At 49.0% G+C, this 24,998-nt stretch overlaps 1 protein-coding gene across 7 annotated transcripts in view; it reads left to right on the top strand.

Annotated features, from left to right (window-relative positions):
- The window catches only part of CAMTA2 (calmodulin binding transcription activator 2), an 809,661-nt gene that overhangs the window by 653,026 nt on the left and 131,637 nt on the right, over positions 1-24,998 (top strand). For all 7 annotated transcript variants that reach the window (XM_078668358.1, XM_078668360.1, XM_078668361.1 and 4 more), the window contains one exon: positions 13,132-13,319. In XM_078668358.1, coding sequence (XP_078524484.1) covers positions 13,132-13,319 — 188 coding nt within the window. The remainder of the gene's footprint in view (positions 1-13,131; positions 13,320-24,998) is intronic.

A 24,998-nucleotide genomic window follows, 5' to 3' on the forward strand; every position in this document is an offset into this window, starting at 1 on the left:
AATTTACACAAGGACGCAGAGTTATCAATCAATCAGAACATTTATATAGCGCACTACTCACCCGGAGGGTCTCAAGGCGCTAGGGGGAGGGTCTGCTACTGCTCGAACAGCCAGGTCTTGAGCTGCTTCCTGAAGACGAGGTGGTCCTGGGTCAGGCGAAGGTGAGTCGGGAGGGAGTGCCAGGTCTTGGCGGCGAGGTAGGAGAAGGACCATCCTCCTGTGGTGGCTCTTCGGATGCGGGGTACGGTGGCGAGGGCGTGGCCGGTCGATCGAAGCTGGCGTTTGGGAGCGTAGAAGTTGAGGCGGTTGTTGAGGTATCCTGGGCCTTCGTTGTGTAGGGCTTTGTGTGCGTGGGTGAGGAGGCGGAAGGTGATTCTCTTGTTGACCGGGAGCCAGTGCAGGTCTTTCAGGTGTTTGGAGATGTGGTTGCGACGGGGGATGTCCAGGATGAGTCGTGCTGAGGCGTTCTGGATCCGCTGGAGTCTCTTCTGGAGTTTGGCGGTGGTTCCGGCGTAGAGGGAGTTGCCGTAGTCCAGACGGCTGGTGACGAGGGCCTGGGTGACCGTCTTCCTTGTCTCGGTGGGGATCCACCGGAAGATCTTACGTAGCATGCGCAGGATGTTGAAGCACGACGAGGAGACGGCGTTGACTTGTCTGGTCATGGAGAGGGAGGAGTCCAGGATGAAGCCCAGGTTGCGTGCGTGGTCTGTTGGTTTGGGTGCACTGCCTAGGGCGGGGGGCCACCAGGAGTCGTCCCAGGCGGAGGGTGAATATCCCAGGATGAGGACTTCCGTCTTGTCCGAGTTCAGTTTCAGGCGGCTGTTCTTCATCCATTCGGCTACCTCTTTCATCCCTTCGTGAAGGTTGGCTCTGGCGGTGGCGGGGTCGTTGGTGAGGGAGAGGATCAGCTGGGTGTCGTCGGCGTAGGAGATGATGTTGAGGTTGTGCTGGCGTGCGATGGCTGCGAGAGGTTTCATGTAGACGTTGAAGAGGGTTGGGCTGAGCGAGGAGCCTTGAGGAACGCCGCAGATGACTTCGGTGGCTTCTGATCTGAACGGGGCGAGGCGGACTCTCTGTGTCCTTCCGGCGAGGAAGGAGATGATCCACTCCAATGCCTTCTCCTGGATTCCGACGTTGCTGAGGCGCTGCACTAGGGTGCGGTGGCAGACAGTGTCGAAGGCCGCGGAGAGGTCTAGGAGGATGAGGGCCGCTGTTTCTCCGTTGTCGAGCATGGCTCGGATGTCAACGGTCGCTGCGATCAGGGCGGTCTCGGTGCTGTGGTTGGCCCGGAAGCCAGACTGCGAGAGGTCGAGGGATCCGTTCGTCTCGAGGAAGGCGGCCAGCTGCTTCTTGACGGTCTTCTCAATGACTTTTGCAGGGAACGGGAGCAGCGAGATGGGGCGGTAATTCTTGAGGTCGTGGGGTCAGCTGATGGCTTCTTTAGTAGAGCGCTGAGTTCGGCGTGCTTCCAGCTCTCCGGGAAGGTGGCGGTGTCGAAGGAGGTGTTGATGATGTCCCGCAGGTGGGGTGCGATGACAGCGTCGGCCTTGTTGAAGACGTGGTGAGGGCAGGGGTCGGTCGGAGATCCGGAGTGGATGGAGTTCATCGTGCGGACGGTCTCTTCGGAGCTGACCGGGGTCCAGGCGTGGAGGGTGGTGGTGGGGGCCTGTGGTTCAGTCGTGGCGTGCGTCGGTTGAGTGCAGAAGCTGTTGTGTATGTCCGCGATCTTGTTGTGGAAGTAGGAGGCGAGGGAGTTGCAGAGGTCTTGCGAAGGGGTGATGTCGTTGATACCGGCGTTGGGGTTGGAGAGCTCTTTAACGATGTTGAAGAGTTCCTTGCTATTGTGTGCGTTGTTGTCCAGTCGTTCCTTGAATGCAGTTTTCTTGGTGGCGTGGATCAGTTGGTGGTGTTTTCGGGTGGCGAGCTTGAGGGCAGTCATGTTGTCCGGTGTTGGGTCTCTGCGCCAGGCTTTCTCGAGTGCTCTGCAGTTCTTCTTGGAGCTCTTGAGTTCGTCGTTGAACCATGGGGCTTTCTTGCTGCCGGGTCTGCTCGGCGGGGTCTTCAGAGGGGCCAGGTCGTCTGCGCAGTCGCTGATCCACTTCGTGAGGTTGGTGGCCGCTTGGCTGGGGTTCGTTGTGGTGGTGGGAGGGTTCTTGCTCAGGGAAGTGGCGAGCTGGTCGGCAGTGATCTTGTTCCAGCTTCTGCGTGCAGCCTGTTGCTGGTGATGGTGGCTCGTGGTCCTTCTGAAGCTGAAGTGGACGAAGCTGTGGTCCGTTCAGTGGAGTCCGGTGGTGTGGCTGAAGGCGATGTCCTTGCTGGATGAGAAGACCGGGTCGAGTGTGTGTCCGGCGTAGTGGGTGGGGTTGGTCACCAGTTGCTTGAGTCCGAGTAAACCATTTCCTAAGACCCCACAACTGTTTTTGTCACACTCCAAGCCTCAAAAGGGATGTGCTCTGTTCAAAGCATGCATAGCAACTACTCTTTTCCAGACTTCTGCAACATCCTCTGGCTAAGCCACCGCTTTTTAGGAGGACTGCTTTACAGTCTATACACAGCATGTGCATTTTCAGCTACACCTGCCACAAACGGAAATTGTTACTTATCCTGTAAGCATCTGTGTGTGGAATGTAGTTCTGTAGATTCTCATGAGCCCACCCTTCTCCCCGGTCACCTGAGGCTGTTGCAGGTTCTATGCTTTTCCTGTCCTAATTTTTTTCCTTTACATATTCATATTTACTGTATTCTTCAACTTCCATCAAATCTAACAATGGAGCCAATGCCCATGCGCCATACCACTAATAAGTGGATTCACTAGACCTTGTGACCTGAAAAGACTTCCTTCGAAGAAAAACAAGCTGTACACGTGTGAGCCCAACGAACAAGTTACTTACCTTCGGTAACGCTTTTTCTGGTAGATACAATATCTGCCTGTGGATTCCTCATCTTGTGAATATCCCCTTGCGTCAGCAACATTCGGAAATTATTTTTGTAGCTTCGCGCCGACGTGGTCTTGGACGTCATAGAGACACGGCATCGCACGCGACTTCGCTGACGTCACCGACGCCTACAATAGGCCCACGCCGGCGTGATGACATCAGTTCCGCCCTTTTTTCCGTGACTTCGAGGCACACGGACGGACCAATGACATTAGACATATACACAGTATACGCAGTACAAATATCAAGGTAAAACACACACAGTGTGAAGCAAATGCAATAAAACATTTGCAATAAACAACCCCTTGAGAATAAAATAAATACATTACAGAAATTCTGGTATAGAAGAGTGGACAACGGGGAGGCGGGTGGGTCAGTGAGGAATCCACAGGCAGATATTGTATCTACCAGAAAAAGCGTTACCGGAGGTAAGTAACTTGTTCTTCTGATAGATACATCTGCCGTGTGGATTCCTCACCTTGTAAATAGAGTCCCACAGCAGTCCCCACTCCGGGAGGAGGGAGTCCACTCTTCTAAACCAGGAAATCCTGGAGGACAGAGCGCGCAAAGTGGCCATCCCGCCTCACTTCGGTATCCAAGCAGTAATGCTTCGCGAAAGTGTGGAGGGAAGACCAAGTTGCCGCCCTACAAATATCCTCAACAGGAACACCTCTAGCCAATGCAGAGGTTGAAGACTTAGCTCTTGTAGAATGAGCCCTTATACCCTCTGGAGGTTCCTTACCAGCCAAAGGGTAGCAGATCTTTATACAGAGGACGATCCATCTCGATAAAGTTCTTTTATGGATCGCTCTTCCTTTCTTGCAGCCAGCAAAGGCAATGAAGAGCTGGTCATCCAACCGACAGTCTTTAGTTCTGTCCAGGTAAAAAGACACCGCCCTCTTGGGGTCCAGACGATGTAATCTCTCCTCCTCCTTGGAAGGGTGTGGGAGAGGATAAAAGGTAGGGAGGGTAATGAATTGACCAAGGTGGAAAGGAGTAACCACCTTTGGAAGAAAAGCAGCCCTTGTCCTAAGAACCATTCGATCAGCATGAATGGTCAAGAAAGGGGGCTTGGAACTAAGAGCTTGAAGCTCACTTACCCTCCTTGCCGAGGTTATTGCAACGAGGAAGACTGTCTTAAGAGTCAAAAGCCTCAAAGGACATTTGTGAAGAGGCTCAAAAGGAGCTCCCATCAAAAAGGTCAATACAAGATTTAAGTCCCACTGAGGCACAATAAAAGGAGTAGGAGGGAACTTATTGGTGAGGCCCTTCAAAAACCTTAAAACTACAGGAGACTTAAAAAGAGATGGCTGGTCAGGCAAGCAGAGAAATGCCGACAGCGCTGAAAGATAGCCCTTCACTGTGGCAACAGCAAGCACCTGTTGCGCCAGAAAAAGGGCAAACTGGAGAACATCAGACAAATGGGCTGTCAAAGGTTCAATAGATTTCTCCCCACACCACGTGACAAATTTTGACCATCTATAAGAATAGACGGACTTAGTGGAGTCACGCCTGGCTGACAAGATGACCTCCACCACGTCAAGCGGGAGAGAAAAGGAATTCAGGTTGCCCGTTCAATCTCCAGGCATGAAGGTGCAATGTCTGGAGGTGGGGGTGTAGAACCTGCCCCTCCATCTGAGAGAGGAGGTCTGCCCTGAGAGGGAGACGTAGCGGCGGGTGAGAGGAGAGGTGGAGAAGATCTGAATACCACACCCTTCTTGGCCAGTCCGGGGCGACCAATATGACTTGGGCCCGGTCTTGGCGAATCTTCCTCAGAACCCGAGGAATCAAAGGTATGGGAGGAAACGCGTAAAGGAGTTGATTTCCCCAACTCAACTGAAACGCATCCCACAAGGCTCCTTGCATCGGATACTGGAGACTGCAGAAAGACAGGCAGTGAGCATTCTCGCGAGTGGCGAACAGGTCCACCCGAGGAGTCCCCCACATCTGAAAGATGTCGTGAACCACCTCCGGGTGAAGCCTCCACTCGTGGTCGGCAGAGAACTGCCGACTGAGACTGTCTGCACGAACGTTCAGAATTCCGGCCAGATGATTTGCCATCAGACAAGGGACCAGAGACGCAGAGCCTCTCTGTAGAGACACTGTGACCCCACTTCTCCCTGTTTGTTGATGTACCACATCGCGGTCGTGCTGTCCGTTAGGACTTGAACCGACCGACCGCAAAGGGAAGGGAGGAAGGCCTTGAGAGCCAAACGTATCGCCCGCAATTCTAGAAGGTTGATGTGAAGCAACCTTTCCTCTGGAGACCAAAGACCTTTGACCTCCAGATCCCCGAGATGAGCACCCCACCCTAGAGTGGAAGCATCCGTTATCACTGTGGCCACCGGAGGAGGCAACTGAAAAGGCTTCCCCTGAGACAGGTTGCCTTCCACGCCCCACCAAGACAGATCCGCCGCAGCTTCTCTGGAGATCCTCACTGACTCCCTGAGATCTCCGTTGTGCTGATACTACTGCCTGCGGAGGCACCACTGGAGCGCCCTCATGTGCCAGCGTGCATGGTTGACCAACAGAATGCATGAAGCCATCAGACCAAGCAGGCGAAGGACCTTCAGGACTGGAACGACCACTCCATTGCAAAATAAAGGAATCATTTCCTGTATGTTGCGAATCCTTTGAGGAGGAGGGAATGCGCGACATACAGTTGTGTCCAGTACAGCACCTATGAACAGGTTGCGCTGGGAGGGCACCAGGTGAGATTTGGGTACATTTATCGAAAAACCCAACCTGAACAACAACTGGGTTGTCTCTTGCAGATGATGGAGCACTCTCTCTGACGACTCTGCTTTGATCAGCCAGTCGTCCAAATAAGGGAATACAGGAATCCCTGACCTTCTGAGATGTGCCGCCACCACTGCCATCACCTTGGTGAAGACTCGAGGTGCAGTAGTAAGCCCAAACGGAAGGACCGCAAACTGATAGTGCTGCGATCCCACCGTAAAACAGAGATACTTCCTGTGTGACTTCAGGATGGGGATGTGAAAGTACGCATCCTGCAAGTCGAGCGACACCATCCAGTCTTCTTCCAGCAGTGCCTGAAGAACCTGAGCAAGGGTGAGCATCTTGAATTTCTCTTGTTTCAGATAAAAATTCAAGATCCTGAGATCCAGGATTGGACGAAGCCTGCCATCCTTCTTTGGGATCAGGAAATACCGGGAGTAGCATCCCCGACCCCTTTCCTGCTCTGGGACCACCTCTATCGCACCCTTTCTTAACAGAGTTTGGACTTCCTCCTGTAGGAGTAACAAATGTTCCTCTGAGCAATATCCCTGGCAAGGAGGGTATTTGGGAGGGAATTCCCGAAAGGGAAGGGCATACCCATTTTCTACGAGATTGAGAACCCAAAGATCTGATGTAACCGATTCCCAATCCCGTAGAAAGTGGGTAAGCCGACCCCCCACCGGACCCACATGATCCTGAATGGCGGATCTAGGGCTGCTTTTCTGCTGCTGGGGGGTTGGAGGAGGTGGAGGAGGAAGAGGCTTGACGCCCTCGAGGACGTGACCTTTGTTTTCCCCTGTATGACCTATACAAGGTATTTTGCTGCTTCTGCTGTTGTTGCTGCTGTTGACCTTGTCTATAGGTACGAAAAGAAGAGAGTCCAAAACCTTTAAACTTTCTGGCTGTTGAACCTCTTACTTGAAGACCAAGAGATCTAGCAGTTGCCCTGCTATCCTTAAATCTCTCTAAGGCTGTATCTGCCTTCTTGCCAAAGAGTCCTTCACCATCAAAAGGCAGATCTAACAACGCAGACTGCACATCAGCAGAAAAATCCGAGGATTTTAGCCAAGCTGAACGTCTTGTGGCAACCGCAGTGCCCATGATCCTAGCAACAGAATCTGCAGTATCCAGACCGCTCTGAATAACTTGACGAGCTGCCGCTTGAGTATCAGATAAAACCTCCTCAAAGTCACCTCTGCAGTCTTCTGGAACCTTTGGAATCAATAAACGCATTGAGTCCATAAGTGCGTGCACATACCTTCCCATAAGACAAGTGGCATTCGTTGATTTTAACGCCATACCTGCGGAGGAGAAAGTTTTCTTGGCCACTTGATCCTGTTTTCTAGCTTCCTTGTCACCCGGCACGTGGGGAAAAGCACCAACTGACTTTTTTGAGCACGCAGCTTGAATCACCAGACTTTCAGGAGAAGGGTGAGATGATAAACAAGCATTTACAATGCAATGGTTTTGCCTTTGACAAAGTTAGAGCGATTGGCATTGTCAATGACAAATTTTTTATTTATGTGTTGGTTTTGAAAACAGATAAATTAATGCCATTGTCATTTACAATGCCAATAGCATAATCTCACGCAAATGGACGATGGTTACAAAATTTTTTGAAAAGTGCTCTATAGAATCAGGAGGAGTTGGGGAGTGATAATGAATAGAGATAGAGCCAAGAAGGAAAAACAAATTAGGGTGAGAGAGAGTGGTGCATTGGAGAGAGTTAGCAGTGTGTTGAAGGGAGAGTGAGTGACGGGATGAGAGAATGAGCAGAAGAAAGAGAGGCAGTGAGAGAAGGAGAGTGTGGTGAAAGGGAAGAGTGAGTGATGGGATGAGAGTATGAGCAGAAGAGAGAGAGGCAGTGAGAGAAGGAGAGTGTGGTGAAAGGGAAGAGTGAGTGACGGGATGAGAGTATGAGCAGAAGAGAGAGAGGCGGTGAGAGAAGGAGAGTGTGGTGAAAGGGAAGAGTGAGTGACGGGATGAGAGTATGAGCAGAAGAGAGAGAGGCGGTGAGAGAAGGAGAGTGTGGTGAAAGGGAAGAGTGAGTGACGGGATGAGAGTATGAGCAGAGGAGAGAGAGTCAGTGAGAGGAGGAGAGTGTGGTGAAAGGGAAGAGTGAGTGACGGGATGAGAGTATGAGCAGAAGAGAGAGTCAGTGAGAGAAGGAGAGTGTGGTGAAAGGGAAGAGTGAGTGACGGGATGAGAGTATGAGCAGAAGAGAGAGAGGCGGTGAGAGAAGGAGAGTGTGGTGAAAGGGAAGAGTGAGTGACGGGATGAGAGTATGAGCAGAGGAGAGAGAGTCAGTGAGAGAAGGAGAGTGTGGTGAAAGGGAAGAGTGAGTGACGGGATGAGAGTATGAGCAGAAGAGAGAGTCAGTGAGAGAAGGAGAGTGTGGTGAAAGGGAAGAGTGAGTGACAGGATGAGAGTATGAGCAGAAGAGAGAGAGTCGGTGAGAGAAGGAGAGTGTGGTGAAAGGGAAGAGTGAGTGACGGGATGAGAGTATGAGCAGAAGAGAGTCAGTGAGAGAAGGAGAGTGTGGTGAAAGGGAAGAGTGAGTGACGGGCTGCCGAAGATCACACGCGGTCCCTCGCCTCATGATTGGTTTCCCTGTGGCTCACATTACCCAGAGCAGGGCTGCTCCCCAGTGTGAGGGATCGCGGATTGCAGTGGTGCTGTTGGTGGGCGTCTGTGGGGCCCCTCCCCGCCTGCTGCCCCCCCTCCCTGAAGTGTATGCATCTCAGCTGGAGCCGCAGCTTGTCACACTTCACTCCCCCTCCCTCCTGCACCCCCGCCCCAGGCCCTCTCAGCTGGCTCACGTAGTGCCGCACAATCCCGGACAAGGAATGCTTATCGCCGTGCCTGATCTGGAACTGTCGTGGTCCATCACCCTCCCACCCCTGGAAAAACATTGTGTACAGCGCATGCTCACATACAAGAATGTTTTCAAATTTTATGGGAAGGGGGTTATCATTGAAGTATCGTGTTCTGTAAATGTTTAACGACAACTGATAACAAAGAGACTGTTACAGAAGCCAACTGCTCAACGATAATCAGGCGTGCGTACATGTTTTCACTGTATGGCTGACTTCCTAAAGATGCATCTGTTTTACTATACGTCCCAGCGTCACCCTGAAGTGAAATAAAGTAAAACCTGAAGAGAGAACATAGAAACTGCTGCCAACATCGACCACACGCAAATATAATACTCTAAAATTCAGATTAAAATACAGAGAAATAATTCTCAGCGTGCACATTGCTCAGACAGAGCGCGGGCCTGCATGTGCCACTTAATAGTACAGAGCATCGAGGCACGCCAAGGAGGGGTTGGACTCAGACACGATTTCAGTTACATCCAACAGTGCTCGCCTCGGAAGCAAAAAAGCACAACACCACGAAGGCATCCCTTAAAGACACGAAATTCCAATGGCAGCAGAATATCGCGGACTCCTGCCCCAGAACCTCTCTCTGGCCCCATTAATTACTCTCTGAAGGGCTTCACGCTCCCCTGGCTCCCAAAGGCTGCATACGACCACAGGCCAGTGACCACGGCTGGCGGGAGGGCCGAGGCCTCCAGGCCCGGACCGTTCCCAGAGCTCGCCTTTCATGTCGCTGCCGCCCTGCGCCCTGTCACGGGCTGCCGAAGATCACACGCGGTCCCTCGCCTCATGATTGGTTTCCCTGTGGCTCACATTACCCAGAGCAGGGCTGCTCCCCAGTGTGAGGGATCGCGGATTGCAGTGGTGCTGGTGGTGGGCGTCTGTGGGGCCCCTCCCCGCCTGCTGCCCCCCCTCCCTGAAGTGTATGCATCTCAGCTGGAGCCGCAGCTTGTCACACATCACTCCCCCTCCCTCCTGCACCCCCGCCCCAGGCCCTCTCAGCTGGCTCACGTAGTGCCGCACAATCCCGGACAAGGAATGCTTATCGCCGTGCCTGATCTGGAACTGTCGTGGTCCATCACCCTCCCACCCCTGGAAAAACATTGTGTACAGCGCATGCTCACATACAAGAATGTTTTCAAATTTTATGGGAGGGGGGTTATCATTGAAGTATCGTGTTCTGTAAATGTTTAACGACAACTGATAACAAGGAGACTGTTACAGAAGCCAACTGCTCAACGATAATCAGGCGTGCGTACATGTTTTCACTGTATGGCTGACTTCCTAAAGATGCATCTGTTTTACTATACGTCCCAGCGTCACCCTGAAGTGAAATAAAGTAAAACCTGAAGTGACTTTCCTGTACACTGGCCCCTCGGCAGAAACCATCCCCTTTTTGCCGATCCTGAAAAGCATCATACTTTCACCCGTGTCTTCCGATGCTGTACACCGCTTCACAGTTAAAGGGGCAGCTCAGCCTCAGGGACACAGCAAAACGTTGCGCACCCGTTCAAAGCACGGCCTGTGTAGGAAGGCGTGTGCCTTCAATGCCGGACCAGAGTCGGGGGCGTTCCCGAGACTGACGTCACCAAAAGGGAAAAATTCTCGGGAACGCCCCCGAATCTGGTCCGAGATTGACGGACAGAGCCTTCTCCCAATGGCTAGCCTCCATTTATGGAGCTAGCCAATGGGAGGAGGGGGCGGATACCCGACCCCACATAGAGATATCAAGAGATATCATTAGATTTTGCTAGCGCATGCGTACTTCGTACGCATTGCGTAGGCAAAACCTAAAAAGCAGGGTCTTCAGGAGCCACTCTATATCGCCTAGCCACACCTTTAGAAACAGCAGGAGCAGAAAGAGGCTTTTTCCACACCTTCATAATGGGTTCAGTTAATGCCTCATTAAATGGGAGTAATGGTTCCACAGCTGAGCTTGGAGAGTGGAGAACCTCTGTAAGCAGATTAGACTTAAATTCAACAGTAGGTAATGTCAAGCCTAAAAGTCCTGCTGCCTTTTTCATTACCACGTGATAGGGCTGAACATCCTTAGAGGGCGCATCCGGTCCTGATGGCAACACCCACTCTGGGGGAAAATCAAGACCACTAGCATCAGCTAGCTCCTCGAAATAATTCTCATCCAGTTCACCTTCCTCCAAGTCTGAATGAGACTCATAATACCTCCGTTCTTCTAGGAGACGTTGAGCTTCTCTCCTAGATCTCTGTTTAACACGGATTGCCGCCGGATCCACTGTTGGCTCCAACGGCGGCGGGGCCGACGTCGTTACCGAATCCGAAGGCTTCGAAGGATGCTCCAAATTTTTGCTTGGAGCGGGCGACGCCGGTGCTGGAGTCGTCGTCTTCGGTCGAGCCGGCGTCGACATCGGCGTCGACCTCGGTGGAGCCGGGTACTGCCACAGCGGAGTCAGGGCCGGCATATATGGCATGAAAGGTGCTGGGGCATAAGAGTGAGGCACACCCAAATTAAATGCCATTGGACCCATGGGACCCGAAGGTGCACCAGAGGGATACCATGACCTCGAGAATACAACATACATAGCATTGAGGAACGCTGAAGGATCCTGACCTGGAGCTGGAAAAGGTGGATGATCACCCTCAGGCCGATCTCGAGGCAGATTCGAATTCGGTTCATCAGCAGGAGCCGATTCCTCTTCCTCATTAGGAACTTCACCGACCTCTTCTTGAGCTGGAGAAGGTGTCGGAGTCGGATCAGAAACCGGAGTCGGAGATTGAACTTGCGACTCCGAAGGCGAGGCCCCGCCTTCTTGATCCGAAACCTCTTGTGGTGGGATCACCTTCGATTTAACCTTCTTGGGTGATCTCGACCTCGAGCCCGACTTCTCACCAGAATGACGTCGAGATTCATGTCTCCTTTTCTTATGTGACCTCGAAGCATGATCCGACGAAGACTTCGAAGCCGACGCCTCTCGAGATCTTGATCTTGACCTCGACTTCCTCGAGCGAGATCTTCTTCCCTTTATCGGCTTTCAGTTTTGCCACAAGAAGCTTGGTCTCCCTTTCTCGCAGGGCCTTTGGGTTCATTTTTTGACACGACGAACACCCATCCACGTCGTGGTCGGAGCTCAAACACCAAATACAGTCCTGGTGTGGGTCCGTAACGGACATCATCTTCCCGCACTCCATGCAGGGTTTAAATCCAGTCTTCTTTGTCGACATTATAAGGAAACAAAGAAGCAAGAGAGTAAATAAACGAAGAAAAACAGTAACAGTGTTACCAAAAGCTACTGAGTATCCCGAAACCGTTAGCGTCGACGACGCGGAAAAAAGGGAACTGATGTCATCACGCCGGCGTGGGCCTATTGTAGGCGTCGGTGACATCAGCGGAGTCGCGTGCGATGCCGTGTCTCTATGACGTCCAAGACCACGTCGGCGCGAAGCTACAAAAAGAATTTCCGAATGTTGCTGACGCAAGGGGATATTCACAAGGTGAGGAATCCACACTGCAGATGTATCTATCAGAAATTAGATGATGGAATTATGCACAGCATGTGAATCTACAGCAGTACATGCCATGAACGGATGCTTACAGGGTAAGTAACATTTTCCTTTTGTGGCTATCCTGAAAATCTGGTAAGGCTTTAGACCAAGGACATACCAATGTAGAGGCCTGGCACAGTGGCCAGACCGGTTGACTCCGGAGCGCGTGTCTCATAGTTCAATCCCGGGTGCCTGCAGCAGCTTAGTTCAGCACCAGGGGATTCTGGGCAATAGCTCACTTAATCTCCCGGATGGCCCCCAGCGCCTTGAAACATTAAGGGGTGATATGTTTGCAGTTTACAAATAGGAATTATTGTTATTAGAATATCCTTTCAAAAACAAGATTCACAAATGCAGATAATTATCAAGTAATGGTTAACAGTGTCCAAAAGAATAGAACAGCTAGTTCAAATATTAGGAACCAGTTTTGATGACAACTAAAATATATACTGGGACAAGAGCAAGAGCCCTCCAGGAGTTTTCTGTTGACAAGCAGAGCATCTGTTTTCTTCTTGAAGGTGGTAAAAGAGTTCTGAGGGGAGGACGTTTTATTTACTTTAGAGCATCTGACAAGTAGGCTCGATTGAATATAAATCTTTATAGAAGTTGCAGGTCCTCTTTAACCCGACTGCACTTGTCACCTTTTCTTAAACATGTGCTCGTAGCATTTAGGCCCCTGTGGGGCATATCATGATCTCTTCTTATGTCTGTCTTTTGCTCTCTGCACTCTTGTGCCTTATTTCAAATGCCAGGGTGGTGAAGCCATTCATCTTTTAAGTGCAGGTTGTAATTGTTGGATTCTTAAGCATGATTATGTTTTGTTTTCCGCATGTAGCACTCTGATGAAGGAATGTTGAAGTGATATTAATGTGATCTGTAAATACTCCAGCTGGTAAGGAGTTTCTGGATCTGCTTAATTTACACATTTGGACATAAAGTGGGGGCGAGTGAGTGTGATTTTAGGCTGTAGAAACCTGTGTTATTTATTCTTATTGTAGCTTTGGACAGGTAGGAAATCTCACTTGGAGACTGGCATCACTTCTCCTCTTTCCTTGCAGGTGGATATGATCACACTCGCTGAGCAGATAATTGAAGCAACACCAGACAGGATCAAGCAGGAGACCTTCAATTCCTTGGATGGACCCCTGAAGGAGCGCCAGAGCAACCTGGCTCTTAGCAAGACCATGTCCTGGCTGGCCAGCTATCTGGAGAACGTGGACCAGTTACCCAGTCTCTCCCAGCACAGGTAGGGATTAGGCTCTTTATGGGTGGGTGGTGTTTGCAGCTCACTCACTGCATATCCCTGGATTTTTTTCAGTGTTGAATCTGTGAGCAACAATGACCATTGGAACCTGGAGAGATGAGAATGGTTTGGTGGGAGAGCAGTTGTTGGTCTATTGAGGGTTTTCTTGGTCATTGCATTCTACTTGCTTCCCTTTTGCTCTTCCATCGCTTCCTGGGCGAAACAGATGTAACCAGTGTGATTTCTGCTCTGTAGCATGTGCGGCTGTGGATATACTTTCTTTGCATACTTCTGCATCTAGTGTTTGGCTCGTACATTACAAGTTGTTTTTCCTCTAAGAAGCTTTGCGTCATGGGATGTGGAGTAGCTCCTCCCTTACTGTACAATGTGCATGGGTACCAACTCCATTGTTGGATTTTTATTTCTTCCTGCCTGCGGGTTCGGACGTGTTAAACTGCCCTTCTGAATCAAACGTGCCTGCCCGCAGTGACTTCAGGCCGTTCTTCAGTTCATTGGTTGCGGCAAAACACAATCTGATGCCGTTCCGAAGGCTTCTAAAGACCTGGCTGTTCCCGTAACCATCTGCTCCGCACTCGCCTAATCCATCAGATGCATCTACTAGCGCTGGGACGCTCATGGGCAGCCATGCGCTCTAGAAATATCATTACAATTACAATTACAAAAATAAATAAATTGCAAGACCGTGGTTTATGAAACCTCGGAGAAAGAGGATGTGTGCTTTTTGGAGTTGACATTGGCAGGACCACATACAAAGAAGACCCTACGGTCGATAAGTATTCCTCTCAACCATGGGTCAAAGACAGAAACAACCCTACTTCGAGGCAGAGCACTGCTCCAGATTAAGTCTGGCATTGAGACCCAAAATGGCTAAGAAAGAAGGCCTCCAGGCCTCAGTCTCTGGTCAGGCCTGAGATAAAGATTTGGAGCAGAGACACCATCCACGCCGTACTTCAATGCCTTCTCTGTCAAAGGACACGGAACCTCCTACTTCTGAGCCGAACAAATCATCAGGCAAAGTCCAAACCGCATCAAAGCTGAAAACTCTCTTTGCTGATCACCAAAAGCTTTTGAGAGATTGGCGGAGTGGCTCAAACCAGACAGAAGCATTTCTTTGTTCATTATGAGACAGGCAGTATTTTGGCGAAGCCTACTTCTGTTTCCAAGCTGTTTCCCATTACAAAAAAGAGGAGACTGACTTTTGAGGAGGAACTAGAATGTTAAATGTCTCTGCACCCACCCCCTAAGAAACGCAGGGACCAGGTAACTCTGACTCCACCTCTGCCTACCACACCACAGCAGGCACCAGCTGCTTCATCTTTACCACAATCACCACAGCCACACACACCCCCACCTCCTCTACAATCAAGGCCAGTCTCGACACACTCTTATTCTCACTCCCCCACAGCGGCCCACCAGAGTTCTCAGAAGGGTCACTCCACTCCTTCTCAGATCCATGCAGCCTGTATTGGATGAGGGTACCCATATAATCAGGCCACATTTGGAGGGGTGAGGATAACCCATGGGAATATTACCATGCCAACCCCTCTAAGGATCACTGCCTAGAGACATACCCTGTGAAACTGTTGCCGCTGGATGCCACTACAGGGAGAAGCTTGTCGCCATAAGGTTGCCAAGCACGTAGTTAAAGATGAGGATGACTTTTTGTTTGAGACCTTCTCTAGGACTGAATGTAGTGTTCAGTTCTCACCTATGCTTAAGGGTATGCTAAGGTCAGTCCCTAACAAATTTAAAATAGGGAAATAAGGAATGTCCACTCTCACTGGATGGATATCACTCCACTTGTGTACTTGCGGTAGTCCAGCAATGCTACTGCCTGGAATTTAATATCACCCCCATTCATCATACCACCACGTCAGTGGGAGTTCACTCGGCATCACCTCACGCTTTTTCAGGAGGAAGTTCAAGCCCTCCTTCAGAAGGGCACCAAACAGCTGGTACCCCTACAGCAACAGAGAATGGGCTTGTATTAAGTGCACTTTCTTATTCACAAAAAGGACCGAACCCCACAGCTCATCATAAAACTCGGGCTGCTCAATCAATTCATCCTTTCGGAGCACTTTCACCTGACAGCCTTGTAGGACATCATCCCGTTGGTTCGACAAGGAGACTGTGACAGTGTTAGACCTCAAGGACTCCTACTTCACACTTCCATCCACCCCGCCCTTCTCCGGTACCTCTGGCTCTTGATTAGTGGACAGCACTACCAGTCAAAGATCATCCCTTTGGGGTTACAACAGCCCCACGTGTCTTCACTAAGTGTCGGGCTGTCGAGGCTGCTCTTCTGCAGAGAGCGGGAATCCACATCTTTCCTTATTTCAACTACAGGCTGATCAAGAGAAGCAGCTGGAAGCAGTGTCTAGTACACACTCAGGCACCGCTCAAAATTCAACACCATTTAGGGTCTACACTGCTGGAAGAGCACACATCTGTTGCTAGACACACCTTTCTTGGGCCCTCAACAGCATGTGACTATTGCCACTAATGCAGTGCTCATAGACTGGGGCCCACAACGTGGTGACATAACTGTCCAAGGCACATGGACCCCTACTCAGCAGAGCAGGCACATCAACTACATGGTATTACTAACCATTTACCTGGCACTCAAAACCTTCAATTCCCTTGTCCGTGGCAAAGTAGTCCTTATGAAGACCTACAAAAAGTCGGCAGTGTATTAAATTCAAAAACAAGGGGGCACCCATTCACTTTTTCTATTAATCCTGGCACAACAGATTTGGCACTGAGAGATTCGCCACAACATACAACTTCTGGTGAAACACATGCCAGGGGTCGACAATGACTATATGGACCTGATCAGCAGAACACATCAATTTGCCCATAAATGGGAACTCCTCCCTTATGTCCTACAAACGTAGTTTCACAAATGGGAGAGCCCAGCAATCTACCTCTTTGCCAGTCAAGAAAATGCAAAATGCCCACATTTTGCCCCTAGGTACCCAGTCCATGGTCAATAAACTATTGAAGAAGAGGGAAGTCTGCATGACCCTCCTACTGTGGCCGCCAAAGAGGGCCAGATAGCTAGAAATTTCTGCCAGCCCCCACCCCCCTCGCCCCGCCCCTGGAAGCTCCCAATCTGTCCGGGCCATCTCACTGAACATCAGGGTGTTAACAGACAAGCGGAATCAGGCAACTAAATCTAGGAATTTGGCATCTGAGGTCTTAGAATTTGAATACTTAGCATCCCAGAGGAAGGTATGGTTATATTGCGAGAAAGGTGCAGACTTAACACATGTGCATGCTACACTGTGAAGCAAAAGGCTTTCGTCCACTACTGCCTCGCAAACCACTTTGACCCTTTTAACGTGACGGTGCAGGAAATGTCCTACTGCTTACATCTGCAGATGACAGGGCTAGCATATACATCCATACGTCTTCACTTAGCAGTTGTAGCCGCATACATGCAGAACATGGAGCATTCAACCCTTTTTAAGATTCCTGTGGGTAAGGTTTTTATGACAGGACTTAAGAGTCGCATATCTCAGAAGACCTCTAGCACCCGTTTAGAACACATGTGGTTCATACCACATTGACAGGATCACCTTTTGAAACTCTCCAATTCCTTTTTAAGGAATGTGGCTTTTCTTGTAGCTATACCTTTCCTTAGGCGTATAAGTGAGTTACATGCTCTCTCTGTTCAACAATGATTCATTCAAACGCAGGGTGCAATACTTCATCCCAAGTTCTTACCTAAGGTCTCCTTTCCATTTGGATAAGACTATTGCACTGTCTGTTTTTTTCCCTAAACCTGATTCTGCTATGGATCGAGCCTTGCATGTGCTAGGTGTGAAACCTTTGGGGCACTCATGTATTATATTGCTAAGACAGTCTTTCTATTAGACTAACCACCTCTTTGTTGAAGTCATTGCAAGATGGACTATATTGTGTATCCAGCCTCTTTACGCTAAGGCTGTAAGAGTGCTCTTTGTACCTCCTAGGGCAAACTACATGTAAGAAAAAGGCTACCATGACATTCTTGGGTTTTATGTAAATATGATTTTTAAAGCGCGCGAATACCCGAAGGTGTCTTGGCGCTGCCGTAGTTGATATATCTAAGGCAGCACCATACATATTCACACAAAAAATTTGTGTGGATATATTAGCGCATCAGCAAGCTATGCTTGGCCAAATTGTGTCAAGAACCTTATTTTGAACATCTTCTTTATTGACCCGCTAAGCACTGCTGGGAGGAAAGTGCTTTATAGTCAATGCAAAGCATGTGTATCTACATCCACACATGCTACAAACAGATAATGTTACCATATACGCATCTAGCCAAAGTGTGTAGTGCTGTAGATTCACATGCCCCCTCCATCCTCGGCCGAAGGCTGGCAGTGGTTGCATGTGTGTTTTAAAAAAAATCAAAATACTTTATTTAGCTAACAACAATGCACAGGGCACATCGACTTACTCTTATGCTCCACTGCACTTACACCCACTGTGCAGTAAACAATCTAAGGGTGGAGTCTGTGCCCCTGCGCCTTGTGAATTCAGGGAGAAGTAAACCCACATCCAGTGACTCAAAGCTTCTTAGAAGAAAAATAGCCTCTAATGTCCAAGTCCAGCACTGGATGGCAGGCATATGCAAAGCATGTGAATCTACAGCAACACACACACGCTTGCAGGGTAAGTAACCTCTTTCTTACTACTGCTTGATAACTAGGGCGTCATTTCCTTAAATTAACCCTACTTTCAATCATCACAGTATCCTTCCAGGCCCTGTCACTGACTGCCTCTCTGAAGTGCTTGTCTCTCTCCACTCTTCGGTGAGCAAACCCACAGTTGGCAACACTTGTGTTTTGTGCCTCTTCACTTATTCCATCTTAGTTCTTTTTGCAATGCGCATCTTAGTTCTTTTTGCAATGCGCAGAGTAAGTGTTTTAGTAATAACTCAGCAGAGAAATCACATTTAGAGCCACAATGGGAAACTGCCCTGTCTTGAGTGATGTTCAGATAGTGAAATGTAGGATCGGTTATGAGTGTCCGCTCACGCAACGGTGTTGCCCATGCATGCCAAACATGCAGCATGGCCTGTTTGAGTCAGGGCTTCTCCTTTTCTTAAGTGCATGCTTAGATGTTGATGGCTCTTTAGAGCTGATGGGCCCCTCTAGTCGACTGAATGGAACAGTGTCATCCATTATTTATTTAGTCCGTGAGTCCGTAAATACAGGGTTTCCTTTCAAGGTCAGATCTGTCCATTGTAAGTCATGAAAGCCTAGGCATATTTAAAATGGAGGTAGAGGAGTTGCAGCTTTCTCAGGCCTGTGTTACGAAAGGAAAATGTGATTCTTTTACTGTGACTCCTGCTGCTGAGCCTGTTCTGTTGTACCTGTTCACTTTACATCAGTCCATTGTAAGCATAAGCTGAAGAATATGCTATTGAGATGCAAACCCTAGTGACTGAGCAGTTGAAGGGGTTGACCCTCAGTAACGTCTAGCAGAGCCAAGGTACTCCTCTGCAGCGGCTGGGAGATTTGATGTGAATCTTCAGAAGTTCTTCATTGGAGGATGAAGTGGATTACTGCACGCCGTTCCCTCTGGGTGGAGTTGAATCATGCGCTCAGGGCAGGGGTGGACTGAACACTATGGGCTTAGGGTGAAGGGGTTTTATTTGCTTAGAGAGGTGGGAGACTAGACACTGCTGACTTTGGTGAACTTGGTTCATATGCCCTGGTGGTAAACTGCACACCAGTACATTTGAGTGCGGTTGATTGAAGTTCTCAGCTCTGCGATGGTGGAAGACAAGACACCGTGGGCTGTAGGTAGAGGTGATTTGTACACTTATTGGGATATAGACGAGAGATGATGGATTTTTGTGGAGTTGATATATGCTCATAGCCTTTGCTTTGCTGCCCACCTTGCATGGTGGTGGATACCACGGGTTTTATGGTGCAGTGATTGATATGCTAGTGAGATTGATCGACTACATGCCACGGGCTTTGTGTCAAGATGATATAAATGCCCAGCGAGGTGGTAACGTTGACACCATGGGCTTTGGTCAGAGGTAATTGACATGCTCAGTGGGGGTAAACTTCAAAGGATGGGCTTTGGGTGGAGGTGATTTATGTACTCTGTGAGGTGCTAAACTAGACACTGCTGTTGTGGCATTTATAGTTAATATTACAGAAGTCACAGCCTTTGAAACTACCATTTGTAAAAAGGAAATAATGTAGCTTCACCGGATCTATAACTGCACCGTCTGTTTAAGCCAGGCTAACCTTCTGTTTCAGAAAGCACACTGGCAGGTCAGAGGCAATCCGTTATGAAGCGTAGTGCGGTGGAAACTCAAAACGTGACCACGTCATCCTCTCTTGTGATTCCACAAGTATGTGGGCACATTTTTCATAAATGTATCAAATATTCCAATGGTAATGTTACAACTGAGCAACTTTTCCTTCTCTTTTGTGAGATTTCCTGTCATATTTCTGAAGACTGAATAGATCTGCCAGCTCATTCCATTCATAACAAGAGGGGAGGGCAAGGAGGCCCAGAGTGAAGAAAGGTGGACCCTTTATCTGTCAGCTAACCAAGCAGACTTCATAGAGATACTTGGAGCACTTGGGATATTGTTTTTTTACTGTGCATGTGCGTACTGATATCCAGCTAGCTGCTCCGCAAATTCCAGTGACAAAGACATTTGACAGGCAATGGATTGTATCTCACAATCCTTAAATTCTAAAGGGATTCTTACTAGAAAATTGCCTTCCAAGGAAGGTCCCTAAAAGTTGATCTGACCTTGGCTTGTGAGCTGTGTTAATCAAGTGTTCAATTACACAAAGCAGTGGGCATTTTTATAAGAAAGCTTTTCTTAAGACACTTGAAAACAATCTTTCTTCATTGGAATTGTAACGAATGAGTTTGGTAAGGACTCTCCCTGAATGCTGTACTAGCTTCTAAATTAACTTTAATTGAAGAAAACAGAATACCAGTTCTTGTTAAATGTAGAAGATAAGGTAGTGCCAGTTCTTCATGGCACATCTTGAAATTAATGGATTTCTCCAGACACCATCAGAAGAATCTTATTCATTTCCATGTCTTTATGCTCTTGTAGACAGATATTTTGCCTCCCTTAGAACGTTCTATTTTCTGGCTTAACATCTGAATACCAAGTCCAGCCTTGGGTGCTCCGACTGGAGTTGTGCACTGCCAGTTTGTGAGAATAGGACCAACAAGTATGCAGGGGGACATTACTCTTTGAAGCAAATGCAGGTCCCACTCTTTTCCATAGAAGGCAGCGACAGTGACATTGTTTTTTATTGGGACACTTACTCCTATATTGCATATTTTATTGGCAATAGATAACTGATTCTCAAAGGGCTCTTTCCATACATAAACATTCCTTCTGGCAGGGTATCTGAGCACATCTGTTATAGGCATTTGAGTCGAACGAATGCAGAAGGGGGATTGAGATATGTGTGTGGCAGCTTAAGATACACCATACCTGAGGGTTTAGAGTGCATGAACAGTGGAATGGGTTGAGAAGCCAACAGGGAGGAGCAGGTACAGTTCTGTAGTTGGGGCTTCTAAACACCCATAACCAGTCCTTCTCATACTTGGAAAGACAGGTGTAATGTTCATCTGCTTCAGGTTGTCTCTGTGACCTCATTTCAAGTCAGGACACCTTGTAAACAACAGTTCTGATATGTATTTCTTTATGCAGATTCCCTACCTACTTTCAGGCATCAGAATGGTCCTCCTCAGTAGTATCACTCCAGGGCAGCCTGGTGGCACCTTGGAGCTTCACCCACAAATCCGCCTCTCGCCACGACATCAAAGTAGATCAAGCGCCCCCCTCCATGTTGGTGTCAGATCCTCTTGTTTATTGCCTCATTGCTGTGGAACCAGAACTCTCTTTCAGTGCCGCAATTGCTCAGCATTTAGAGAACGACTAGTCTCCTTCATGTTTAAAGCCTTGTCACAAACGATCCTTTTAGATCTACCGAACAGCTGTATGTGCTGCTAAGGATCCAGAGGTCATTGCCTGTGGCCAGCGATTCTTGGACCTCCATGCACCCGAAGGCCAAGATATGTGGGAAGAAACATAAGCAGCCTCCTTTACCAACAGGCAAATCAACTGTAAGGTTCTCATCTAAAGGTTTTATCCCATAAAAACACACAAGGTCATAGAACCACTCCCGCAATCATTCCCAGTCTCAACATCTTTCTCTCGTTGCCTGTCTGCGACCTAAGAAGTGAAAGCCTGTCGATGTGCGGCCGCCCACATAGCCACATATGGTGCTGCTTTAAAAGCAGTTAATGTTGAAGGAAATTATCCATGTGATTAGGGAAAAAGTTTAGGAAAACAACTGGTACTGGCATATTTCAACTTAAAATGTGTAGGATGATGGCGCTCTATAAGATATACTAAAGCAAAGCACACTGTGCAGAGAGTCCAGTGGATCCCCAATTGGTATACAGATGTAAAAGCAGATCATTCGTATGCTCTTTTTGTGGCAGTGTGGGTGGGCAGTTGGGCTTATCAGACGGTAGTGCTAAGCATTTGTTGCACTCACAGGCAGTAAATGAGACACACACTCTGGGAAAATAGACCAATTTACAAAATATATTGATTTTTGTGTAATTTTTAAGACCAAAGCCTTCAATCTACAGTAAGTACTTTCGAAGTCGCGATTTTTCAAAGCTCGGAAAATATATCACTTTTGTCCGCAATTACGAACCATTTAAGTCAATGGGAAAAATTGTTAAATGGATAGAAAATCACAAAATTCACCTTCTTGTAGGTCGACTGCTGGACCAGCACCAAGGTGCCAGCAGCAGAAATTCGGGGGATCCCGCATCAGCCAGGAGCAGAGTGTTGAAGGTGATGGCAGCTGGTGCGCTACGATGAATGGGCCACTTAGAAACGCACCGCACAGGGGGACTTAAAGGCGAGCCCAAGGGGTCTCCTTTAAGGAGAGAGGTCGCAAGGGCCTGGGGACCATGGGAGCACAGCTGGTTCGCCGTTACTAGAGTCAGGTGCAAAATAGATCGGGCAGCCGGGCTTCATACGTCTTGAGGTCCTTGCCGTCAGGAGCAGGCAACTTGGAGAGGCGATCTCAGGACAGTTGGACGACTCAGGAAGGAGGTCTTCGGTGTCCCAACGACCCTCGATGGGTGCTTGCTTCTGGTGTTGTGGGTTTACAGAGTGGACTCTTCTCGCATTTTGCAGATGGGAGTCCAGTTCCCTGGGTATTGGTAGGGTGCCACTCCAGTAGGTCCTGGTGCCTCCAAGCCTGATGGTGAGACAGACCTGACCATCTTTAGCTGATGTACCAATTTTGGTGTAGAGGCTGCTTTGGGATCGCTGGGGAGCAGCAAGTCGACAAACCAGACTTCTCGGGATCGGTGCCTGCAGTGTGCAGAGGAAAAATGCCTTCACTCCAAGTGAGGTCCATGACGGTTTTTCGAAGTCTGGAGGAGCTCCAGGGTTCTAGGAGTAAGGTGTACTAAAACGAAGTACACTGTGCAGAGAGTCCAGTGGATCCCCAATTGGTGAATAGAGGTAAAAGCAGATAATTCTAATGCTTTTTTTGTGCTAATGTGGGTGAGCAATTAGGCTTATCAGAGGGTAGTAATAAGCATTTGTTGTACTCAGAGGCAATAAATGAGACACACACTCAAGAAAAATCCTAGACCAATTTACAAAACTAGTGCCGATTTTCATGTCATTTTTAAGACCACAAACTTTGATGTACAGTAAGTACTGTCAGAGTTACGATTTTTCGGTGTTCCGAAAATATATCACTTTTGTGCGCAATTACGCCCTATTGAAGTCAGTGGAAAAAAGTGTTAGAATGCATAGAAAATCAGGCAGTGCTTTCACAAAGTTCACCGTCTCATTGTAAGTCGACAGCGGGACCAGGTCCAAGGTGCCTGCAACAGAAGTTTGGGAGCGTCCTAGATTGGCCGGGAGCAGAGGGCTGAAGGTGATGGTAGCTGATGCACTACTACGAAGGGGAATCTTGGAAGCACACTGTATAGGGGGACTCATAGGTAAGTACGAGGGGTCTCCTTCGAGGGGAGTGGTCGCAAGGACCTGTGGACCATGTGAGCACAGCTAGTTCATCTTTACTGGGGCTGGTAGGGTCGAGTGCAGAGGAAATAGATCAGCCGGGCGTCATGAGGTCCTCGCGGTCAGGAACAGGCAACTTGAAGAGGCGATCTCAGGATAGCTGTGCCCCTCAATAAGAGGGTCTCAGGTGTTTCGACGTCCCTTAATGGGTGCTTGCTTCTGGTATCGTGAAAGTCCGGAGAGGACTCTTCTCTTGTTTTTCAGATAGGGGTTTGGTACCCGGGTATTGCTACTGTGCGACTCTGGGAGGTCATTATGCCTCCAAACTTGGTGGAAAGGCATATCTGACCCTCCGGAACTGTTGTACCGATTTTGGTTTAGAGGCTGCATCGGGATCGACAAACCAGACTTCTCTGGATCAGTGCCTGCAGTGTGCAGGGGAGTGATGCCTTCACTCCAAGGAACATTCTTGGTGTTTTAAAGTCTGGAGGACCTCCGGGGTTCTTGGAGTCTTCACAGGTTCAGGACAACACATCATGCAATGATTGTTGAATCCCAGCGATAGTAGGCAGGGTTTGGCGCCGATTTTCTTATGCGACAGGGCTTTAGTTCTCGTGCAGCGGGTCTTCTGTGTCCTGGTATTCCTCTTGTACGACAAGATCTGAGTTTCAGGTCTTGAGGTTCCACCTAAATGCTACATTTAAGGGCGTTAAAAGGGGAGACAGGCAGTAGCCAATGGACTATTTACATTTCGGGTGTCAACTTCCTGTGGGAAGTGGCACTATCCTAGCTAGCCCTGATAGATTGTTTTTCCCATCTCAAGATGGTGGAAGTTCAGGAGCGGGGTTCTCTTTGCTTGCCACACCCTGGGGTGGTGCTGGCTGAGTGGGGACCCTACTCCTCATCTAACTAATTTTCACGCATGTCCTCCCACCAAATGTGGAGAAGGTCAGGGCACTTAGCATCCCCACTATCTGGGGAAGCCTGGGCTGAACTTCAAAGGTGTCAACGCCTTTGAAGCTTCCCGCTCTGGAAGGCCATTCAGGCCTGGCGGAGGTGGGAAGCACCTCCGCCCAAATCAGGCTTTGGCTGTGACTAGTCAGAGACCACACCAGTGCTTGGTAGGTTTTTCAGGGGACTCTCTAAAGGGTCTCCTGTGTGCATGTATTAATGCATCTCACACTGGCATCAGCACAGAGTTATTTAGGCAAGATGTTTGGTGTAGGAAGCTGAGTTCCTGTTGCAGTAAACCCCCCACTTTTTGCCAGATTTCTGATGCACTTGAACTTGATGTGCCCTGGGTCCCTGCCAAATCAGATTTCCAGGGCCTCTGTTATTTCCCAAAACTGTGCCTTTGTAGCCCCAATTGGCACCTCTCTGGCCACATGTAAGTCCCTTGTAAAAGGTACCATGGGTACCAAGGGCACCGTGATCAGGAAAGGACTCGAGGGCTGCAGCACGCATGGTGCCACCTTTAGAGGTCCTGTACCTTAACACACACACACACTGCTATTGCAAACCTGCGAGTTTTGGTGCAGAGAAAAGTGAAGAGTCGACATGGCATACATACCTGTGTGCCATGCCTGCAACCCACTGCCTTTTGTATATGTAAG

Source organism: Lissotriton helveticus, chromosome 12 (genome assembly GCF_964261635.1).
Source record: "Lissotriton helveticus chromosome 12, aLisHel1.1, whole genome shotgun sequence".
NCBI classification, from domain to species: domain Eukaryota; kingdom Metazoa; phylum Chordata; class Amphibia; order Caudata; family Salamandridae; genus Lissotriton; species Lissotriton helveticus.